Source organism: Lissotriton helveticus, chromosome 3_1 (assembly GCF_964261635.1).
Source record: "Lissotriton helveticus chromosome 3_1, aLisHel1.1, whole genome shotgun sequence".
In the NCBI taxonomy this organism is placed as follows: Eukaryota; Metazoa; Chordata; class Amphibia; order Caudata; family Salamandridae; genus Lissotriton; species Lissotriton helveticus.
The window spans coordinates 2,086,988,492-2,087,012,462 of record NC_136061.1 but is presented as its reverse complement, the minus strand read 5'-3'; the positions used below and the strand labels follow the sequence as shown (position 1 = coordinate 2,087,012,462).

General features: G+C 47.7%; 1 protein-coding gene across 4 annotated transcripts in view; it reads left to right on the top strand.

Moving 5' to 3' along the window:
- LOC144824122 (aminopeptidase Ey-like) overlaps positions 1–23,971 on the top strand; it is an 836,887-nt gene that overhangs the window by 571,544 nt on the left and 241,372 nt on the right. For all 4 annotated transcript variants that reach the window (XM_078683237.1, XM_078683239.1, XM_078683235.1 and 1 more), the window contains exon 11: positions 9,601–9,776. In XM_078683237.1, the coding sequence (XP_078539363.1) occupies positions 9,601–9,776 (176 nt within the window). The remainder of the gene's footprint in view (positions 1–9,600; positions 9,777–23,971) is intronic.

Genomic DNA, 23,971 nt, shown 5'->3' with positions numbered 1-23,971 from the left:
ATTAAAATCTATCAAGCTTTTTTGGATTGACACTTTACTGATCAATCACATCTTGCTTCAGCACAGGGTGGAAGGTGTCCTGATAGCCATTACATTCTGTATGAGGTAATTATATAGTGTGAATCTAATAGAAAGGCAGAAGATCACTGCACAGCGCCAAAGTAAAAAAACATAGAGATCATGTGATAGGGCAGTTAGTATCTAACAGTAAACGTGAGCTGTTACTGCATCATGATTTAGTGGCCTTTGCAAAGATGAGTCTTCAGCTTGTTCCTAAATCAGAGTTGATATGGTGGAGTTCTGATGAATAAAGTGATGTCATTCCAGATCCTAGATGCATAGATGGAGACGGTATCTTGCCTAGGTTTTTTTTCTTTCTTGCACTTCTTCATCTCCAGTCTGATGGTGTGCTGCCAATGGGTGTCAAGGAGCACCAGGAAAAGGTAAGCTAGTAAGCTAGGCAATCGGAGATGTGTGTTGTGATTGCTTTGTAGACGAGACAGAGGGTTTTGAATATGGGGCTGGGTTCGGCCTGTCTTGGGGGCTTCAAGTAAGATTCCTGGAGTGAGAGGGCATTGAGGATAGTGAGCCGTGGTGAGAGAGCATCCCCAAAAAGGGGGATGAGGGTTACACATCATCTTCATAGGTAGTGGCCTGTCTTGAATATTGTGCGAGCTCTGGCCTGTCTTTTGGACTTTAGAGAAGAATCCTAGTGCGAGGCATTGACTATGGTGAGTAGTGGTGAGAGAGCTTCTCCAAAAGGGGGATGAGGGAACTATATCATGTTTGTAGATGGTGTCTTTGAGGGAGTTGAGGATGGCAGTAAAGTCTTTAAAAGATAGGAGTGTGGATTCTTGATTGACTTTGAAGAGCTATAGATTGCCTATACATCTATTGTACTTGCCTCTGTAAACTGTAAATGTCTAGCAGTATATATAGCTATAGAATAGCAGTGATTTCTTGCCTTAACTGAATGTCATCAGATATTCTAGTATAACCTCTGTTTTTTATGCAATTTGTGCACTTTCTCCATCATCAAGCACCATTTCCCCTTTACTGATTTGCATCTAAGATCTGCACGTTGTAGAACTGTCTTATCATTGCATGACAATAAACAAGTTTTCTAATTTTGTGTTGTTATGGATGATGGAGTAGTGTGGTCCTCTCCAATATGTTAAAGACTTGAAAAACCTGGCCAGATGGTCATCGGTAAAAGGTAATCAAATGTGGGATTCTGAAGCAATACTACTGCTGCAGTTAATCAATGGCTCAATCTTAGTTACGTATATTCTTAGGACTACTGATTACAGTGCAGACTAGAGGAAATTAAGCCTTTTTTTAAGGAAGTGTACATCAAACATCATTGCAAGACTACCTTGTTTATCTGGATGTTCATTGATAAACCGGTAGGGTAAAAGCCAATGAAATCAAAGATCTGAAATTGTCCCATATTTGGTGTGTAGTTTATCCAATTATTTTAGTTTAATTTGCATTACAATAGCTGGGCATTTCTGGGTCACAATATAAATCGAAAATAACCACTATTAGAAATGGGGGTCTCTAGTTGATAGAGGTAGGTACCTTTGTCCAAATAGGGACACTTGCTTCTAGTCAGGGTAAGGGGGTACACTTTTAAAATAACCCCTACTCACCCCCGTGGTAGCTTTGCATGAGCAGCCAGGCTTAACTCAGAGGCAGTGTGTTAAGCATTTGTGAACAGGAAAGGTATTACAATGAAAACACTACAAATAGACACCACACTGGTTTAGAAAAATAAGTAATCTTTATCTAAATGACAAAAATCCACAATTTAGTAACACAAATATGACTTTCAGACGATAGCAATAGTTCAGTTCAAAGCAAATTGCAGATGCAACACTTTTCACACAAAGTACCTTGGATGCGCCACGCAAGCAAACAAAACATACCGCAAGTAAGATGATGCCTTGGTTCCTTACACTCAGGGAAGGTGATGCGTCGGTTCCTTGCTCCTGGGGAGATGATGCGTTGGTTCCTTACTACTGCGCAGGGAAGGTGATGCATCAGTTCCTAGCCAGAGAGGAGGTGATGCGTCCTCGATGAGACAATCCTGGACGTTGCGTGGATTCCTGCAGCTACACAGCAGGGCTTGCATTAGAATCGGTGCAGAGATCTCGGACTTCGGAGATCATTGCACTCCATGCGGCGTACAGCGATTTCTCGAGCCACCGCAGGCGCTGCAACAGTTTCTCTGGAGATACGTCGGAAACAGGTATGGATGCACCACGCCTCTTGGAATGTGTTGATTTTGCAGCTCTCAACATAAAACAGTCTCTAAAAGTCCAAAACAATGGCAGGCACCTCTTTGCAGGTCAGAACTCCCAGCAAGGATGTTCAGGGGAGCTGGTGGTGAAGTCTCTGTGTCCCTGAGACTTCAGAACAGGAGGCACACTCAGTTTCAAGCCTTCGGAGATCTTCCTCAAGCAGGGGACACAGCAAACAGCAAAGTCTTTTCTCCTTTCCTTGGCAGCAGGAAGCCACTGCAGGCCAACCCCCAAACAGTAAACTGCACAGAGGCAGTATTCCTCCTCAGCTTCTCTGACTCTTATCCTTGGCAAAGTTTCCTCTTGATTCCCAGAAGTGATCTAAAGTCTTGGGGGCCTGGGCCCTAATATTTATAGGACAAAATCCCTTGTTTTCTGGTGGCAGAGAAGCCCTCTGCTTGATCAAAACCCATTCTGTCCTCTCTGGTGCAGCTTCCTGGCAGAACGTGGAGACAGCATTGTGGAAGAGAGACCAGGCCTATTGAGGTGAAAGGAAATCTCCTCCCCCTACTCTAAATGCAGCCCAGGTCTATTCGGCCCAGCCCTGACTTATCAGGCTCTCTGGAGCCACTGCTCTTCCCTAGCCCCTGTCATCCAAAGCCAGACATGCAATATACAAACCTAGCAGAGGCACACTGAATGGCTAAGAAAAAAAATACCCACTTTTTAAATGTGGTAGTTTCAAACACAAAAAAATCACCCTCACTAAAAGATGCATTTTAACATCCTGAGTTCAGGCATACTAAACGTAATTTTCTAACCTTGTTCCCAGGGGTAGTTATGTTTATAAGATGTTATAAGGGAGAGGAGTCTGCCTAATGGCCAGGGCGGTCGACCTAGGAGCTGGGGAACCAGGTTCGAGTCTCGGCAGGGACGGGTAATATCCTGTGATTCTGGGAAAATGACTTAATCTAACAAAAATGAATGTGTCCTTATGTATCGCAACTTATGCTTGTGTAAAGGGCTCTGATACCCGTTACCTTCGGGTCAAGTTTGCGCTATATAAAACTAGCTCAAAAGAATAAATACTAAATAAATAAGCAAACTCTTCATTCTATTCTATGGGAAGAGGTAGCCTTCCAGTAGTTAAAAGCGAAATTGGCAGTATTTCATAATCAGGACATGGAACATACACCAGGGCATGTCCTACCTTTCACATACACTGCGCTCTGCCCACAGGGGTACCTTGGGCCCACCTTAGGGGTGACCCTTGACTCTGCTTTCAGGGCCTGTCGCTCCACACACCGCACAGCTCCCCCCCGTGGGTGACCAGGACTCCTGCCCTCACTGCTGCTGCCGTGAGCTCTCCGCTGCTGCCGTGCTCCTGAGTTTGTCGCTGATCGCCCCAGTGTTTTTTCTCCTGCACTTTGCCCAGCTGAGTGCCTGTTTGCCAATTATTTTGTGTTCTTTGTTCTGTTGCCAGTTTATTCTGTCTATTTTGTTCTCTGTGACTGTTCCCGCTTCCTTTTTTCTTCTGTACCCGCTCCCTCTGCCACCCATTGGCTACCCCGCTCCCGCCTCCCAGCTGCTCTTCCCTCCCACTTCCCCATTTATGGACGACGCGCGGAAGCGCGCAGCGGGTGCGCCAAAGGCAAGCCCATCTGCGCCCATCCGTGCCTGGACGGCGCCCAGCGCCAGAACCCCTGGACCCCACACCCCCCGCCACGCCAGACTGCACTACGACTCCAGCACCCTCCACGCACTCAACACCGGACGAGCCCACCCCTGCTTCCGGGCCACCCCGAAACGCACCCAAGGACCCTTCACCTGCCGCAACTGCAGCTACACCAGCATCCAGCCCACCAAAAAATCAGCCAAAGAACCCAACCACCTCCGCTGCATCCTCCTCGACACCCGCTCCGCTCGCAAGCACGCCATCGAACTCTGGGAACTCCTAGACTCCACTGCCCCCAAAGTCGCCTTCCTGACGGAGACCTGGCTGAAAGCCACCTCGGCACCAGACATCGCCATAGCCATCCCTCAGGGCTACAAGATCTCCCGCAGAGACCGCGATAACGGAGTAGGAGGTAGAATTGCGATCGTCCACAAAGACTCCATCAGAATCTCAACTAACACCAACGACACCCACACCACCGCCGAGCACATGCATTTCCAGATTCACACCGACCCCAACACAACTCTCAGAGGAGCACTCATCTACAGACCTCCTGGTCCCCGACCACAGTTTAGCGACACCATCTCTGACCTCATCAGCAGCCATGCCCTCGCCTCCATGGACTACATCCTCCTCGGGGACCTGAACTTCGACCTCGAGAACAACAACGACGCCAACTCCACCGCCCTGATCGCCAACCTCGCCAACCTCGGACTCAAACTACTCGTAACGACACCCACCCACGCCGCCGGACACACACTAGACCCCATCTTCTCCGCAAGCCCCCACATCTCCCTCAACCACACCACCCAACCCCACTGGACCGACCACAGATGCTTCCACTTCACCTTCAGGAAACCCACCACACACCACCGCACCCAACAGCTGCCACGCCGCTGCGGGGCAAGGTCACCGAGGACCAACTGACGACCACCCTCGTCCGGAGACCACCAACCAACCCCACCGACCCAGACACCGCCACAACCAACCTCCACAGTGGATCAACGACTGCGCCAACACCCTCGCCCCTCTCAAGACCTCCACAACCAACCACACCAACAAGAAAGCCACCTGGTTCACCGAAGACCTCCGGACCTCCAAGCACACCTGTCGGAAGCTGGAGAAGAAATGGCTCCACGACCGAACACCAGACAGCCACACAGCCCTCAAGAGCGCCACCCGCAGACATCACCAACTCATCAGGACCGCCAAGAGGACCGCCTTCAAGGACCGCCTAGAAAACAACGCACACAACACCAAACAGCTCTTCGGCATCGTAAAAGAACTCTCCAACCCCAGCTCCAACACCAACGATATCCCACCATCACAAGACCTGTGCGACTCCCTGGCCACCTTCTTTCACCGCAAGATCACCGACATCCACAACAGCTTCAACTCCGACCCTCCCGCACCCACCACCGAGTCTACCGCCCCTGCGACTACCAACGCACCAGCCGCCTGACCACTTGGTCCAGCATCAGCAACGAAGACACCATCAAAATCATGAACTCCATCCACTCCGGATCCCCATCGGACCCCTGCCCTCACCACATCTTCAACAAGGCCAGCACTACCATCGAGCCTCACCTCCGGAAAACCATCAACTGCTCCTTCGAGACAGCCACCTTCCCGGAAATCTGGAAGCATGCCGAGATCAACGCACTTCTGAAGAAGCCCAAGGCGGACCCCAAGGACCTCAAGAACTTCCGGCCCATCTCCCTGCTCCCATTCCCGGCAAAAGTAACAGAGAAGATCGTCAACAAACAGCTAACCAGCTACCTTGAAGACAACAATATCCTGGACCCCTCCCAATCCGGTTTTCTCAGCAACCACAGCACCGAGACCGCCCTCATCACCGCCACTGACAACATCATGACCCTAATGGACACAGGAGAAACAGCCGCCCTCATCCTCCTGGACCTATCAGCAGCCTTTGACACAGTCTGCCACCACACCCTATCAACTCGCCTCCAGGACGCTGGCATTCAAGAGAAGGCCCTGGCCTGGACCACGTCCTTCCTCTCCGGCAGAACCCAGAGCGTCCGCCTCCCACCCTTTTGCTCAAAAACCACCAAGATCATCTGCGGCATTCCACAGGGATCCTCCCTCAGCCTGACGCTGTTCAATATCTACATTGTTCCTCTCGCCCACGTCTCACGACAACATAAGCTCAACATCATCTCCTACGCCGACGACACCCAGCTGATCATATCCCTCACCGAAGACCCCCACATCGTCAAAGCCAACCTCCAAAGAGGAATGAGGGCTGTAGCTGACTGGATGAAGGACAGCAGACTGAAGCTGAACTCAGACAAGACGGAGGTCCACATCCTCGGACCCACCCCATCAGCCTGGGACGGTTCCTGGAGGCCCACATCACTAGGCACAGCCCCGGAATCCACGGACCACGCACGCAACCTGGGGGTCATCCTCGACTCCACCCTCTCCATGACCAGGCAAGTCAACGCCGTCTCTGCGTCCTGCTTCCACACCCTCCGAAGCTGCGCAGAATCTTCAAATGGATACCTATCTACACGAGAAAGACCGTCACCCAGGCCCTCGTCACCAGCCGGCTCGACTACGGGAACGCCCTCTACTCAGGAACAACAAACAAACTCCTGAGACGACTACAACGAGTCCAGAACTCCTCGGCTCGACTGATCCTCGACGTTCCACGCCGCAGCCACATCACACCCCACCTGAGAAGCCTGCACTGGCTCCCCGTCAACAAGAGGATCACCTTCAAGCTCCTCATCCAAAGCACTTCACAACACCGAACCTACCTACCTCAACAACCGACTCAGCTACCACACCCCCACCCGAAGCCTCTGCTCAGCCAAACTAGCCCTCGCCACAGTCCCTCGTATGCGGAAAACCACAGCCGACGGAAGATCCTTCTCCTACCTCGCTGCCAAGACCTGGAACACTCTCCCAACCAACCTACGACAGACTCAGGAACTACTGGCCTTCAGAAGACTCCTCAAGACCTGGCTCTTCGATCATTAGCCCCCCCCCCCCCTAGCCCCTTGAGACTCTCACAGGTATGTAGCGTGCTTTAGAAATGTAATGATTGATTGATTGATTGACTAATATGTAAAATAAGGGAAGGGTGGAGTCTGGCAAGTGGGTACACTTGCCAGGTCGACATGCTAGTACTATACTGCACACAGGCTCTGCAATGGCAAGCCTGAGTTATATTTACAGGCTGCTTATGTGGGTGTCACAATCAGTGCTTCAGCCCACTAGCATCATTTGATTAACAGGCCCTGGGCACACACAGTGCACTGTACTAGGGACTGACTAGTAAATCAAATCAGCCAATCATGGAAACACCAATCCATAATAATAATTTACAAAGGAAGCACTTGCACTTTGGCACTGAACAGCAGTGGCAAAGTGGCCAAAGCATCAGGACCAGCCAGAGGAAAAAATCTGAATGAGTTACTCACACCTTTTTTTGAGACAACTTTTGTGTAACTCCGAGACATGTGGTGGCAGAAAAGGTCTTAATGTAATTATTACTGAGTTGTAAATGTATTACACAGTTTGCCCTATGGCTAGTGGGCTTTTGAGTTTATTTTGTACTTTTAGGACGATTGTTATTACAGAGGAATCTCAATTCTCCTACTGTAATTTCATTACAAAGGCCCCATGCAAGCAAGGGAATGCCTTTGCCCATATTTTTGTACCATATTACACATTCAGGCAGGGAGGCCAAAAGACCATGGGTAGATGCGTATGCTATGCTCCACACAAGAGCCCTAACAAAAAGACTCTGGACGGGCATGCTCACTGTGTGCCACAAAGGAGGCAGTGCACACTTAGTGTTCCCCCTCAGGAGAGCATGTGAGGGGACACAAATCAATCACATTTTGTATGAAGTGTGACTACTCACCTGTTAGGGTCTCAAGGTGCTGAGAGGAGGGAGAGGTCTGTGGTTCAGTCGAAGAGCCAGGTCTGGAGGTCCTTCGGAAATTGCAGCAGCAATGGTGATTGTCTGAGGTGCAGAGGCAAGGAGTTCCAGGTCTTCGCAGCGAGGTAGGAGAAGGATCTTCCTCCGGCCATAGTATTGCAGATTCGTGTGATAGTGGCTAGGGCCAGTTGGGCAGAATGGAAATGTCTGGTGCGACTGTGGAAGCAGAGGAGGTGGTTGTGGTATGCAGTTCTGGCATTGTGGAGGGCTGCCTAGGCCTGTGTGAGGAGCTTGAAGGTAATTATTTTGTTGATAGGTAGCCAGTGATGGTCTCTCAGGTGGCTGATAGTATGGCATGGGATGTTCCGTATGAGTCTAGTGGAGGCGTTCTGGATGTTCTTCAGTTTCTTTAGGAGTTTCTGGGTGGTGCGGACTTGGAGTGCTTTGCCGTAGTCGAGTCTGCTGCTGACGGGCACATGGGTGACCATTTTCCTGGACTCGTGGGGATCCATTTAAAAATCTGAGGAAGCAGTCGGAGCGTATGGAAACTGGAGGATGAGACAGCTTTGATTTGGTAGTTCATTGATAGCAAGGAGTCCAGGTTGATGCAGAGGTTTTGACCATGGTGAAAAGTTCTTTGCTGTTGTGTGCATTGAAGTTGATGCTTTCCTGTATGGCTGCTTTCTTTGTTGTTCTAATGAGGTGGTGCTATGTGCTGACTGTGGTTTTGAAGGCTGCGTGGTCTGCCACGATCTTGCTGCTTCAACATCTTTTCTCAAGCAGGTGCTCCTAGGACTCTTGGAGAGTGGGGGAGAACCAGCTGGTTTTCTTGGAGGGCTGCTTGCCTGAGGTTTTCCTGAGGGGAGCCAGTGTTAGCGCAGAAAGAGATCCAGCAGTGGAGGTTGCACGTTAAGGTGTTCGTGCATGTGGATAACAGTGGTGGGGTTTCACTGAGGAAGGTGGTAAGCTGATCTTCAGTGATCTGTTCCAGCTGTTGCGAGGTTAGCGGTGGGTGTTGTGGCGTACAGTGGGTTTGGTAAAGGAGAAGTGGACAAAGTGGTGGTTGGTCCAATCCCTTCTACTTGATCTTCCCGCATTCAATTAAGTGATTCATGAATCAGTCATTCTCCATCAGCGCCACAAGAATTAGGAACTCCCTTCCATTGACCCTCTGCTTAACCACATGTCACGCTACCTTCAAAATAGATCTCAGCGTTTTTCTCTTCGCAAGACATTTAGGTTAAATACCTCTTGCCTAAACTTGCTCTCATTAAATACTTGAATATGTCTGTTATCACAAAGTTTCCTGTGCACCAACTGTACAATTTATCTCACACTTTTTTTGGTTGTTCAATCCTCCTAGGTTGCATCCCTAGTGTATTCTTGGTAACGGTCCTTCTGTAAAGTGCTCTGATGGCCCTGATCCAAATTTGTGCTATATAAAATCACAAAAAGAAATAAATAAATGCCACTTATTCAAGCCCGTTGTTCTCTGTGCAGCATATAGCTTCCATATTTTACAATCTTTTGGTACCATATGATTTAACTTGCTTAGTTATTAGGGACTCATATCTATCATTTATCTTAATGTCTATGTTTTTGAACCTGGCCCTTACCCGGTGCATTTCTAAACATATACATACAAATTAGTAGCTTTCCCACTGATCAATGTGTAAAGTCATTTTGTTTTTACTGCAAATGCCTACATTTTCCAAAATAAATACCCAAACATTGGGTGTTTGTACTTCTCTCCACTTTTTTTTCTGCAGGCTGTGGCTAACCAGACCGCTGTAAAGCTACCCAAGAGCGTCAAAAGCATCATGGACACGTGGACTCTCCAGATGGGCTTCCCAGTCATAACAGTGAACACCACCACTGGACTGATCACACAGAAACATTTTCTACTTGATTCTGAATCGAAAGTAAACCGCCCCTCAGCGTTCAAGTATGTATGTCCAACAATTTAGATCTACATAGCTTGTCATGTGCTGTTCTCTAAATCATGTGTACTGAAGTTGATCTGAAGATTTGTGGAACATCACTAGTTTCTGGTGTGGAAATCTGTATCACTTTCACTTTCCCTCGAGAAGCTTGAGTATGCTTAGAGAATCTTATGACTTCATGTAGTCCAAAACCTGGTGAATAAAGAACAAAATTGCTCTTGTAAATTCGGTAAGATACGGACACATCCTAACTTGCTTCAATTTCATTGGGCCCGATTCACAGAACTAACTTAGAACAAAATCCTAAACTTACTACCATTTACTCATTTTGGTATTCACAGAAGGCACGTACTCATTGATGAGTGAGTGCCTTCTGTGAATACCAAGATGAGTAAGTGCACTTACTCATTTTGGTATTCACAAAAGGCACTTACTCATCAGTGAGTAAGTGCCTTCTGTGAATACCAAAATGAGTAAGTGCCTTCTGTGAATACCAAAATGGTAGTAAGTTTAGGATTTTGTCCTAAGTTAGTTCTGTGAATCGGGCTCATTGTTTTCTGACACAGTCCTGAGCATAAGCAACAAGAAAAGAGAACATCTTTATTGTGTTTTACAACTGTATGTAATGCCCTATTGTTGACTTCTGTGTGTTGGACGTGCAGTCTGCCAGAGGAGCAATTGCCCCCCTCCAAACCCCATACCCATATGGCACCCAAATGACCCAACCAAACGAGAGATTCCTACATGCTTGGATCAATTTGGTGAAAGTGTTTCCCCTGAAGGTGTGGGAGAACTTCTGTCAAAACCGTAATGCAGCCCGCCATGTCATTGCAGCCAGGTGGCATTTATAGTAGTATTTCAGAAACAAATACTTAAAATGGGGGAAGGTTGTTTCTGATTAGAAAACAAATGCCTTTACATGATGAGCATTTTCTTCCTATGCATGAGGACCACTGATCATTTTTCGTGCCCCGTTTTGCCATGCCATGTATGGCAGTCCCGGCTAGGAGGGAGAACATTTGAAAAGGCAGCTGTGCGCTATATAGCCCGTTATATGGAACTGGATAGATTAGTTTTTGATGGCAGATCAATGGAGCACCTATCGTCAAACACGTATCTGTTCCCCCTCTTCTAAATGAGGAGAGGGAGACCTGCTAGTTTGCTGTGCCCGGGGTCCTGGTAATGAACAGTGGGGCCTCCACTCCACCAAAGTTTAAATCTGGATACTAGCGCCCCAAGGCTTTGACCTTAGAGACTTTATATATAAGATTCTGCGGAGTCTGTAACCTAATTATGGCATGGAATCCTCAGTCTGCAAAGACAGTGAGAGGAAAAGGCCAGACATTCAATATGTGAATATAAAATGCTTCTTCTGTAAACGAGGAAGAGGCCATTGTGGAGGTATAACCAATGTATGGCCCTAGAGAAGGGCTATGAATTGTGAGTGTTAATTTACATGACCGTAGATTGCTGGTGAGAGGGAGGATTACAAAGACATTGAAAGGAAGTAGTTTCCATCGCTGCTGCTTTCCCAGGCTCTGGTTCAGATTTCAGCAAATGAGACTTGCGAAAGGATGCAGAGAGAGAGCATGTAAGGAATAGGGATTCCTTACATTAGGTCCAGTAGTTAGGAAAATCAATGCTGGTACATTCATATTCACGGGCGGTTCCTCCATGTGGGCAGAGGAGCGTCGACCCACTGCTTTCTCGCAGTGCGAGAAGCAGAAAACATAAATTGGCATCTTATCTCGCTGCGAGAAAGCAGTGGGCGAGTGGCTGGTTCTGCTTGAGTTTAGGTGGCTTGAGGTCCCGCAGCATTGGGCTTGCCATGCTGCGGGACTGTTTGGTTGGCCCTCTGGGGATGACCAAACCAGTCATGAGCACTCTCCCTTTTCTCCATGTAGGCTGCATTCAGTCTACTTGGAGAAAATGGCCTCCCCATAGATGCCTGTGTGGTTGGCGTCCCAACCAATCACAACGCTGCCATTGCAGCGTTGTGATTGACTGAGGGGAGGGAGGCTGCCTGCTTCCTGTTCCTGCGGAGGCAGGAAAGCAAGAGCCGGAGCTAGAGCTGGGAAAACATGTGACCCGGGAAAGGAAAGTTTAATTTATTTTTGCTTTTATTATTTAACTCCCCAGCAAAACCCCCCTTCCCTAGCGACCCCTTGCCAGTCCCCCCCATGCGACCATGCGCCGCCCCGACCCCTGAGCCATGCCGGCCGCAACAGTTCACATTGACCATACCCTGTTTACCAAGCTTTCAGGGGAAAAATAGAGCTCATTTTATGGATAGTTACTTGTAGAGAGACTGCGGGGTAGGTTGTAGGCCCTCTCTTGGTAAATTAACAAACAACAGTAAACCTTTGTTACCCATGGAGATTGTGTTCAGTTTTTCTTTAATAGAAATAGAATGTTAATTCGTTGGGCTACTTAAAAACTTAACAAATGCATCTGTTGTTGCAAACCAGCCCATCTTGACACTAATTTAAATTTTGCATTGATTGCAGCAGATTTCTCATATTAATTAGCACTAGTGAGAGAGCATGGTTACTTAATTTCATTTAACAAACAAATTATCAATATAAAATACTGCTTTCATATTCAGGTCACTGTGCACCAAAGATCAGGCATCAAAATAAATGAGTATTCATTTATCACATAATGATGATCATCTGCACTGAAAATAAAATAAATGTAAGGCATCTGACACTTGCACCCAGTACACATCAATGAGGTTTAATAGGCACATTGCTGTCCTCCTTCCTCCCAGCACCTATTTAATGGGGCTGCAGAGTGGATGATACGCCACTGGTTTGACAAAGGCTAGCCCATCGGTGCCTGTTTGTGCCCTTACCACACCCATTGCCAGAACACTGGTTCTCCCCCTACCCACCAATACCCTGCTGTGCTCCTCCATGCTCATAACCCCAGCTGCCGCTCGCTGTACTGCTGTCGCACTGCTGATCCCACAACACAGAAGGAGCACATACATGCACCTCCTGCAAATTCTCATGCACTCTCCCACACTCTACACCCACCACTCCTGCACCTACAGCACCCCACGCACTCACACTCACATCCACTCGGGTGCTCCATCTGACCCATGACCCCACCATGCCTTCACCATAGGACTCTTACTGATTAGTGAATGAAGCACTAACACCCATCCTCAATATCTCCATTAACTCGGCCACATTCACAGACACATGGTAACATGCCACTGTCATGTCCCTGCTCAGGAAACCATCCACTGACCAAGACACGCTTTCCAACGGCAGACACATTCCCTCCTTCCATACCTGAGAGAAACTAATCAACTGGCTACTGAACAACCACCTAAATAATCGCCAGCTACTTGATGCACACAGTCCGGATTCTGGTCCAACCACAGTATAGAAAGAGCACTCATATCCACCTCAGATGACATCTGCATGGTCCCTGACAGAGGAGAAACAGCAGCCCTCATTCTCCTTGATCTCTCTGCAGCATTTGAGAGGATCTCACACCCCATCCTCATAAGGTTCCTGTAAAAAATTGGCATCCAAAGACCAGCTCTTTACTGAATCTTCTCTTTTTTAATGAATAAAACACAAGCGGTAAGCCTGGTACCTTATTACTCAGGTCTATAGAAACCTTAAACTCATGTGCAGAGTGCCTCAAGGCTCATAGCTCAACTCCACTAGAAAAAATTGTCATTCATGTCCAGTCACCAGCAATTTGGTCCATGGGAAAACCCTCTACTCTAGGACCAACAATCAATGCACTAGAAGACTACACACTACCAAGAATTTGGTAGCCAGGCTCATCTTCAACCTCCGACACAGATTTCACATCATACCACACTTCAGGGAACTACACTGACTCTTGATAGACAAATGTGGTCAATTTAAACTCCTCACACACACATTCAAGGCACTACACAACTCAGATACCACTTAGGTGAACGGTTGCATCTCCTTCCACTAACCACCCAAACATCTGCGATCTGCTGGACTCTGGCTCACACACATCCCACACATACACAAACCCAGATCAGGAGGACGAGCATTCTCTTACATCGCATCTAAAGTGTGCCATGACCTCCCATGCCACATCAGAGCCTCCACCTCTCTTCTTGAATTCCACAGGAGGCTGAAAATCTGTTTGTTCAATTAGTCAACCTACTTTGGCCAGCTCTAGGCACACACATCTGCTCAGCTCTGGGATACTTTCACAAGTGATAGTGTGCTTTACAGTACACAAAGCATAATTAACATGTGAGTACAACTGATAATGTGATGTGATGCTTGGGAGTTTGTTATTGTCCCTCGCATACTGAAGGTAATTATTGTCTTATAGAGACACTCAAATCAAAAGACTGGTGCTGGCATATGTGTGGCAATTGTTAGCATGACTGGAACCTGTGACAAAATACTGGCACTGGCACTTTGGTGTAATTCTTGGCATATATGGCACAAATGGTAATATAGTGGTTCTGGCATATTAGAGGTAGTTCATGGCATATATGGCTCCTTTGTAAAACTAATGGCATACTTGAGGACATTTTAACATGTGGACACTAGTGGCACAATGCTGATACTAGAACACTGGAGATAGTTCTTGGCATGAAGGTGGACAACTTGGCATATGGGAGGGTATCAACAATGACAAAATGCTGCCCGTGACACATGGAGGCAATTTTTGGCATAAGGGTCACCTATGGTATGGGGAGGGCATAAAGTTGATGTCATTTGTTTATGTAAGAGGGCACCCATAGAAAATAGGGGGCACCCATGTCAAAATGCTGTCTCAGGCACAATGGAGGTAATATTGTACCAATGGGAGAACCATAGACCATTTTCAAAACCATTCAACCCCAGGAACCAAATCGGTTGGACTTGGAGTACATTTGGGTTGACACACACTGAAATTGTTTTGACAGTATCCATATCCTTGATTAAAGACCTGCAAATGCACAGTTTTTGGGGAAAGGAATGAAACACAATTGAAGTACAACCTTAGCTTCTAATTTTATTTCACAAGTTTGAAGCCTAACATCTCACAATCATTCAAGATTAATTGAGCAAACAGCTTCCTAACTGATGAAGAGAAAAGTGGGGCAAGGCTGAATTCTGCCAAGCAGTAGGGCAGATCATCCCTAACTTTATCTGTGTTAACGGTGAGCTAACAAAAAATCTGGCCTCAGAGTCACGTACAACCCATGATAATCCTCATTTATGCCAAACTGGCAGATGAAAGACTAGAAGTAAAATCAACTGTCCTTGTCAAAGATCTTTTCATCTGCAGGATTTGCAATACTAAGGAATAGCTTGCCGTAGCCAGGCACATCCCAATATGAAACCAGTAAGAGCATCTGATTAGACATATTTAGTCCCCAAATAAATGTGTTTTGGTCTAGATATATCAGAAGAGTGGTAGAAAAAGCATGGTAATGGTGACTGAAACTAATGACAGAAATAAGAAGACACAGGCCCTCTATCCTCACTAAGGTGAGAGGTCATACCATGATTCAATACTCCTGAGGCTCAGCCGGGAGGTAGTCTTTCGCGCAAATTAACTACTTTTAAGAAATTGATTTTAAATATTGTGTGTGATAATTGTATTTTAAACTGCTCACTCCCACCTCGGTACAAACATAAACCAGATCCTGAGCTACAAGGAATTCAAATCAATTCAAATCAGCAAGTCCCAATATTTTAGGTGCTCTTCATTTATTCTTCATAGAAAAGTATTTCTTTCCTTCAACTGATATGGTCCAATCTTCATATAGATTGAAATTTATGGTCTGAACAATACGCCTACGCATACCTATGAGAAGTTCTAAATAAATAATTTTTGCCCTGACGAAGTCTAATGGTCTTAACGACCTAGACGAAACACGTGTTGGCGGCGTTTTGTGTTTTTTGTGACTATATGAAGATTGGACCATATCAGTTGAAGGAAAGAAATACTTTTCTATGAAGAATAAATGAAGAGCACCTAAAATATTGGGACTTGCTGATTTGAATTGATTTGAATTCCTTGTAGCTCAGGATCTGGTTTATGTTTGTACTGACTAACTGTGGCCCCTTGGTGTCGCAGTTTTTGATTCTGGTGGGGTGACCAGAATTTGATCCTTTGAGCTTGCCAAATATTGTGACTGCACTTTTATTTCTCCTCCCAGCGCACTGTATCCCTTTTCGCCCCGTTTTTGTTGCTGTTGCACTCCCACCTCGATTTATGAGGTCCTGTCGCCATCCCTGACTCTGCGCAGCCGAGCAAAACGCTGCCAGAGACAGGCTTTGTTTCTCCTTCGTGCCGCCATCGGCGAGCCTGACCATAGGCCACGCCCACTGCACGAGGCCACGCCCCCCGCCAGCATATAAACAGAGCTGACTACGAGCTCCCCAGATTCAATACTCCTGAGGCTCAGCCGGGAGGTAGTCTTTCGCGCAAATTAACTACTTTTAAGAAATTGATTTTAAATATTGTGTGTGATAATTGTATTTTAAACTGCTCACTCCCACCTCGATTTATGAGGTCCTGTCGCCATCCCTGACTCTGCGCAGCCGAGCAAAACGCTGCCAGAGACAGGCTTCGTTTCTCCTTCGTGCCGCCATCGGCGAGCCTGACCATAGGCCACGCCCACTGCACGAGGCCACGCCCCCCGCCAGCATATAAACAGAGCTGACTACGAGCTCCCCAGATTCAATACTCCTGAGGCTCAGCCGGGAGGTAGTCTTTCGCGCAAATTAACTACTTTTAAGAAATTGATTTTAAATATTGTGTGTGATAATTGTATTTTAAACTGCTCACTCCCACCTCGATTTATGAGGTCCTGTCGCCATCCCTGACTCTGCGCAGCCGAGCAAAACGCTGCCAGAGACATGCTTCGTTTCTCCTTCGTGCCGCCATCGGCGAGCCTGACCATAGGCCACGCCCACTGCACGAGGCCACGCCCCCCTCCAGCATATAAACAGAGCTGACTACGAGCTCCCCAGATTCAATACTCCTGAGGCTCAGCCGGGAGGTAGTCTTTCGCGCAAATTAACTACTTTTAAGAAATTTATTTTAAATATTGTGTGTGATAATTGTATTTTAAACTGCTCACTCCCACCTCGATTTATGAGGTCCTGTCGCCATCCCTGATTCTGCGCAGCCGAGCAAAACGCTGCCAGAGACAGGCTTCGTTTCTCCTTCGTGCCGCCATCGGCGAGCCTGACCATAGGCCACGCCCACTGCACGAGGCCACGCCCCCCACCAGCATATAAACAGAGCTGACTACGAGCTCCCCAGATTCAATACTCCTGAGGCTCAGCCGGGAGGTAGTCTTTCGCGCAAATTAACTACTTTTAAGAAATTGATTTTAAATATTGTGTGTGATAATTGTATTTTAAACTGCTGACTCCCACCTCGATTTATGAGGTCCTGTCGCCATCCCTGACTCTGCGCAGCCGAGCAAAACGCTGCCAGAGACAGGCTTCGTTTCTCCTTCGTGCCGCCATCGGCGAGCCTGACCATAGGCCACGCCCACTGCACGAGGCCACGCCCCCCGCCAGCATATAAACAGAGCTGACTACGAGCTCCCCAGATTCAATACTCCTGAGGCTCAGCCAGGAGGTAGTCTTTCGCGCAAATTAACTACTTTTAAGAAATTGATTTTAAATATTGTGTGTGATAATTGTATTTTAAACTGCTCACTCCCACCTCGATTTATGAGGTCCTGTCGCCATCCCTGACTCTGCGCAGCCGAGCAAAACGCTGCCAGAGACAGGCTTCGTTTCTCCTTCGTGCCGCCATCGGCGAGCCTGACCATAGGCCACGCCCACTGCACGAGGCCACACCCCCTGCCTCTCTGTAAAAGCATGTGTCTCACACGTACGCGCAGCGGACGGGTGCAGCGCGCGCGCCTAAGGCAAGCCCGTCTGGGCCCGTCCGGGCCCAGCCGGACCCAGGCCCAGGCGCTCTGCCGGATTTGCCTCATGAACGGCTGGTGTACACAAGTGACATGCTTCAAGCTCTCCACCCGGGAAAAAATCAGGAATGCCGTTATAGCCACACTGACGGTACACCCTATACCAGCTGTGCACGCTGCAACCCCGTCGTACAGAGCACAGGAAAGCCTGGACTACAGTTGGGTCTTCTTAACTGCCGCTCCCTCCCCAAGCATGCGCTTGAAACCAACCTGTTGATACTAGACCATGACCTGGACGTATTATTTCTCACTGAAACCTGGCTCTCCGCTAGCTCAGACTCTGACATTGTCAATGCCCTCCCCCCAGGCTATCTTATTCAAACCTTGCATAGACCTACGGGGAGAGGAGGGGGGCTGGCAATAGTGCACAGAGAATACCTGGTCTGTAGAATTAGCAACACCCACATTGAGGATTGCGAAAGCTGTTCCTTCACCATTCAAACCTCTCCGACACACTCTATCTCAGGTCTGTTGATCTACCGGCCTCCGGGTACACCAGGGAAATTCATCAACGCTCTCACCGATATGGTATCTCAATTAGCTTCTTCCGCCCCTAATGTCCTCCTTGTGGGCGACCTCAATCTTCACTTCACAGACCCCACAGACATTATAGCATTCGACCTCCTTCAGGACCTTATGTCATTCAACATCCGGTTGGTCAATCACGAACCCTCCCACGACAAGGGACACCTTCTGGATCCCGTCCTCACCAATATTGCGGACATCACCACTGGACCCCCCTTCCTCTTCCATGGACAGATCATTTCTTAATCCCCATTTCCTGTCATTTCCACATAGCACCCCCCCACTCTTCTAAAATCCGGTCGACTGACCGACGTTGGCACAAGCTAGTACCAACGGACTGGGCCAAGATTCTTTCAGACTCTATACCCACCCTTTCCTCAGACCCTGTCACTGCGGATGAACAGTTTAATTCCTGGGTCACATCCTCATTGGACCAACTTCTCCCAAAAACCACCATTCTAAAACACACCAAACGAGTGAATCCCGCTCCTTGGTATACACCGGAGCTTAAGTCCCTGAGACAGGAATGCAAGAGAATGGAACGTTCCTGGAGGAAGGATAAGTCGAACGCAAAGAAGGGCGTCTACCAGACTGCGTTACAAATGTATAAAACCACCCTGCGCAAGACCAAAAGTCTATTCTTCCAAGAAAGAATTGAAAACTCCGCCTGCTCCAGTAAGGAATCCTTCACTATTTTAAAAGAACTCCTCAAGGCCCCAGCCCCCGGACCAAGACACCCACCAGACCCCAAGGCAGATGAGGAAAAATGCTATAAACTAGCCAACTTCTTCACGGAGAAGATCCAGAAAATTCTCGACTCCATCCCATTCACAAACCCTAGTGAAAAAACAGAGACCAACCACACCCCCACCTTTCCCTGTCTCACCTCATGGGGACAGGTGACTACCGAAGAGGTTGAATGCACTCTTAACAACATCAAAAGCGGATCACCCATGGACCCCGCGCCGCTACGTTTCCTCAAGAAAGTGGCACCCACTATCGCCCCCCCTCTCACCCATCTGATCAACGCCTCACTGCAACAGGGAGTCGTCCCCTCGAGCTGGAAGGCGGCGGTAGTTAAGGCGCTACTTAAAAAACCTTCCCTGGACCCGGTGGACTTGGCCAACTACAGGCCAATTTCTCTTCTCCCAGGGACCAGCAAAGTTGCCGAAAAGCTTGTGAACAGAAAACTTTCACAATTTTTGGAAGCTAATAATCGGCTGAAAAGCTCACAGACGGGTTTCCGCCCAGGGCAGGGCACTGACATCACCCTCCTTCTGGCGGTGGAGGAGGCCAGAGCACTTTTAGACACGGGAGGATCAGTGGCAGTGATCCTCGTTCCACCTCAGTGCGGCCTTCGACACCGTCAACCACGAACTCCTCATTCTCCGTCTCAGGAGTGTCGGTGTAGAAGGAACCACACTATCCTGGCTATCGTCCTTTCTGGATCATCGCTCCTTCCAGATCTGGGAGAATAACACCCGGTCCTCCGAAACCCCCCTCCAATGTGGTGTACCTCAGGGCTCCTCCCTGAGCCCCACATTATTTAATATCTACATGTCCCCATTGGAGGAGGTTGTCACCCCGTTCGGAGTGAGAATTGTTAGCTACGCCGACGACACACAATTAGTGGTGTCCCTATCCCACCCAAGCCAACAACCTGCGGATCTTTACAACTGCCTGACGCAGATACAAGGTTGGATGAACCGGTCATCTTTGAAACTCAACGGCTCAAAGACTGACATTCTCCTCCTTGGGCAGAAGGGGTTCTCCCTTTCACACAACATCTGGCCACCCTGCCTAGGCTTGCCTCCGGATCCGAAACCCGAGGTTAAAAGCTTGGGAGTGTGGCTCGAAAAGGACCTATCGTTTGCAACGCAGGCAAAGAAAGTAGCCGGGACATGCTTCGGGCTCCTCAAATCCATTCGAAAGATCTTGCCCCTACTCCCCCCTTCGTCCCAAAGACTGTTGATCCAGGGCCTGATATTATCGAGGCTCGACTACAGTAACTCCATCTATTTAGGTGCTCTGGAGGCAACCCTGAACAAGCTACAAAGGATCCAAAATGCAGCAGCTAGGATCCTCACCAATACTCCTGCCAGAGCCTCGGCCAAACCTGCCTTGAAGCTCCTCCACTGGCTCCCGGTAAGAGAACGAGTGAAATTCAAAGCCCTGTGCCTGGCTCAAAGACTGCTTCAAAACAAAGGCCCCTCGATCCTAGCAGAATTCATCAAGCCATACAAAGCCCCAAGATCCCTCCGATCAGACCAGGAACATCTCCTCGTCGTTCCCAGAGTCAAGAAGGCACGCACAGGCGGAAGGCGTTTCTCAGTTCACACAGCACGCCTATGGAACGCCCTTCCCCGCGATCTGAGAATAGAACCCAACTATTTACGTTTCAGGAGGTAGCTGAAAACTCACCTCTTCCCTCAGTTGTAGCCCCCCCCTTCCTCTGCCCCCCCCCCCATGACCCGGAGTAGTATGGATCGTAGCGCTGGGATACCCACGGGTGACTACGCGCTCTATAAAAATATTTAATAATAATAATAATAATTTATTAATCTCTGTAATAATCAGAATCATTGTGATAGAATTATATAAGTGATATCCATGAAAGCGTGACAGGAACAGAGCACTGAAAACCTGATGTAATTCCAAGCATTATTCCATGTACTGTCTTTTGAGTCCCTGTATTACTGGGAACAATGCATTATATGGATAATGATGATATAATCATTGTGAGAAACCGACTTATTATTTGGGGTGGATGGTAGTCCACCAGAAGTAATATGTCACTATTGTTCTTCGGTCCTGTAAAGTTTTCATTAATTTAAACCTAAACTCAATCCCAGGTAGCTATGGCATACAGCAGACAGGCATAATTTAAGAAAATGTGTAAAGCATTCAGAAGTATCAAAACAAGTATAAAATAAAAAACACACCACATTAAAACTCTCACTATAATTTAATGTCACCAAAATGACAACAATCCAATAAGGGAAACCAGCTATGAATTTTGTAAAGTTTTAAATGAAAATAGCATCAAAAATCACAAAGCACCAATCTTAGGCAACCTGTTAGACCATGACAAAATTAGGGTTTAAGGCAGACCGCAATAGAGTGCGAGTTGGGTAGATGGTTTGGAATCATCCTGGTCGAAACATTACCTTCAAACTGTTTTTAAGCATGTATAGTCCGCAGCAGGGTAAGGCTGCAAGAGGAACCTGAAGACCAGTTTGTCAATGATAGTTTGACCTAGGACGAGGTCTTAGTGAAGGCAAGGAAAGCTTCAAGCAGGAAAAGTCCAGAGTTCATGCCCAGGAAATCTTTGATGTCCATCGGATGCTGCTCGGTTGTGAGTCTGGTGAAGATTTTTATCATTATACTTAGGGCTTTATTGTGACATTGACAGTGTGGCAGCGGGCTGCCATAACAGTGTCCTGCTGCCACACCGCCAAAGCCGTATTGTAACGAGTCGCTGGATTCTGAGAGGAATCAAGGTTGGGCGGTCATGCAGCAGCTGGCCCACAGTGGTGTAGTACTAAGGCTCATAAATGATCCTCAGCATGACATCGTAATGGGAACACCATTGCATGTTCCTGCAGGGCATGGACTGTCCATTCTCTGCAAGAAATGGAGGTGCATGCAGGAAGGGGGGCACACCATATGCCCACCTGCATGCATCCTCTGGCACAGAGGCACCAGGGAGCCCTGAAGGGCCCCCATTGCTTCCTCACCACAACACTTTTCCTGGCAGGCTCAAAGCCATGAAAACTGTGAGAAACATCTAATATGCTGTGGCACCACCAACATATGTGGTGCCTCAGCCTGCTGGACGATCGCCATGATACATGGTGGCAGCTGTGGTGTCATGGCAATCCGCCACCCAACTTGTTATAGGGCGGTCGGACCACCAGTGCAACGGTAGTTGCACCACCACAATGGGTTTGGCAGTCCATCGTAACACCATCCTGAAAATAAGGGTTTTGGCTCTATTCTGAAAGTTGGATTTCCTCAGTGGGGCAAAGCTCCGGGCTGTAGTCAATAAGGGATTGATGTCATCAGATGCTGGTCGGAGTAAGGCCTGCTGAATTGGATTTGCTGTTGTGTCAAATATGCGAGAGCTATAGCAGCTACTTACGATGCACTCTCTGCCGATCAGCTGACAGGTTTGTGCTGCTCCATTCCCCATTCCCAAATCAAAAAGTTAGCAAAACACTATTAAGCCCCAGGTTTTTAGGTTCAGGCAGGTTGAGTACACTCTGACACCAAACAAGGATCCTTCAGGTATAGTAGTTGGGTTCAGGGCTCACTCTAGCCGAAGTTACCAGCAGTATCCTTGGTACAGGACAGGTCCTGTTAGAACCAGTGTCCACGAAAATGGGCTTCTTGTTGCTTATGTGTCCCTGTAACTTAACAGAAGGTCAGCCAGTTAACCTTTAGAGTGCACTTCTTTGTCCAAGGTACAAGTGCCAGCAAGTCCACTCTTTCAGATCTCCTCACAGGCCTCAATAGCAGGCCCTTCTCCTGTCTTCCACAGGTCCGGTAGTGATCTGACGTGGGTGCCAGGGGTTTCACATTTATGCATGGTACAAGCCTGTAGGTGGAGGTGACTCCTAGCCCTTCCCGAACTAATAGGAAAAAACTTCCCATAGGTAACTCTACCCACTTTTGCAACAGTTTCTGTGTGGCATACTGCAAACATTACCACAGTGCACCTCTCTACCTAAATACAACATGACATAACATTTTGCATCTTGTGGAGAGCTCCTGTGCCCACTCTAGACATGAGGCCAGGGAAATGAGCAACTCCTCCTTTTTGGTCACTCAAAACTGGTTCTGGGGGCAGCTCCTCTCCCACTGATATTGGTGCCTAGCTAATTAGAGAGAAAGGGGATGGGGCGGGCTTAGGTATTAGCTACATCATCCAATGACAGGATAAGTCTCTTTTTAGCTTATTAACTTCTTGGGCTCTGACTAAATGGTCATCAGGGTAACTTAAAAAAAATATTTAGTACAAACCCGACATTACCAATGCATTGGGCTTGTGATAAATATCGGAAAAAGTACATGAATTAACTTTTTAGCAGGTACCTAGGCAAAGATAACTTTACTAACTTTAATAATGTACCACCCGCTTTCCTATGGAACAGCTAATCTGGCTGCAGTAAAAATAGCTTTTAGGGCCCTATCACTTTAAATAAAATGCAAAATTAAACTTCTATGTGCTACTTTTAAATACCATGAACTGTGATTTATATGCATTTACAGCCTACTCAATTGTGACTTATTAATAGTTCAAAAGGAGGGTTTGGGCCTGTCAAAAGAGGTAATTCTGATATGTCAACTTAAAAGTTTCACAACTGCATAGACAGGCTACAGTCATGTTTTGTATTGTCACTCTAGCGGTGACACAATGTGTGCAAGCAGGCCACTAGTGACGTTTAACCCCTTATGCGCTGAGCGAATTCACCTGCTGTGCGGGTGAATTAATGAGTGGGCGGGGTTCGGACGGCTCCCGGCCGTCCTCCGTAGACGCCCACCGTGACGTCGGATGACCAGAGGCTGTCCGCAGCACGCAAGGGGTTAACTTACTGGCTCTGGGTATTCTTGGTACCATATACTGGGGACTCACAGGTAAGTAAGTAAATATACAAATTTGGAATATAGCCAATTTCGATATGTTTTACGGGTCAGAAAACAAGCACTGGGCATAAT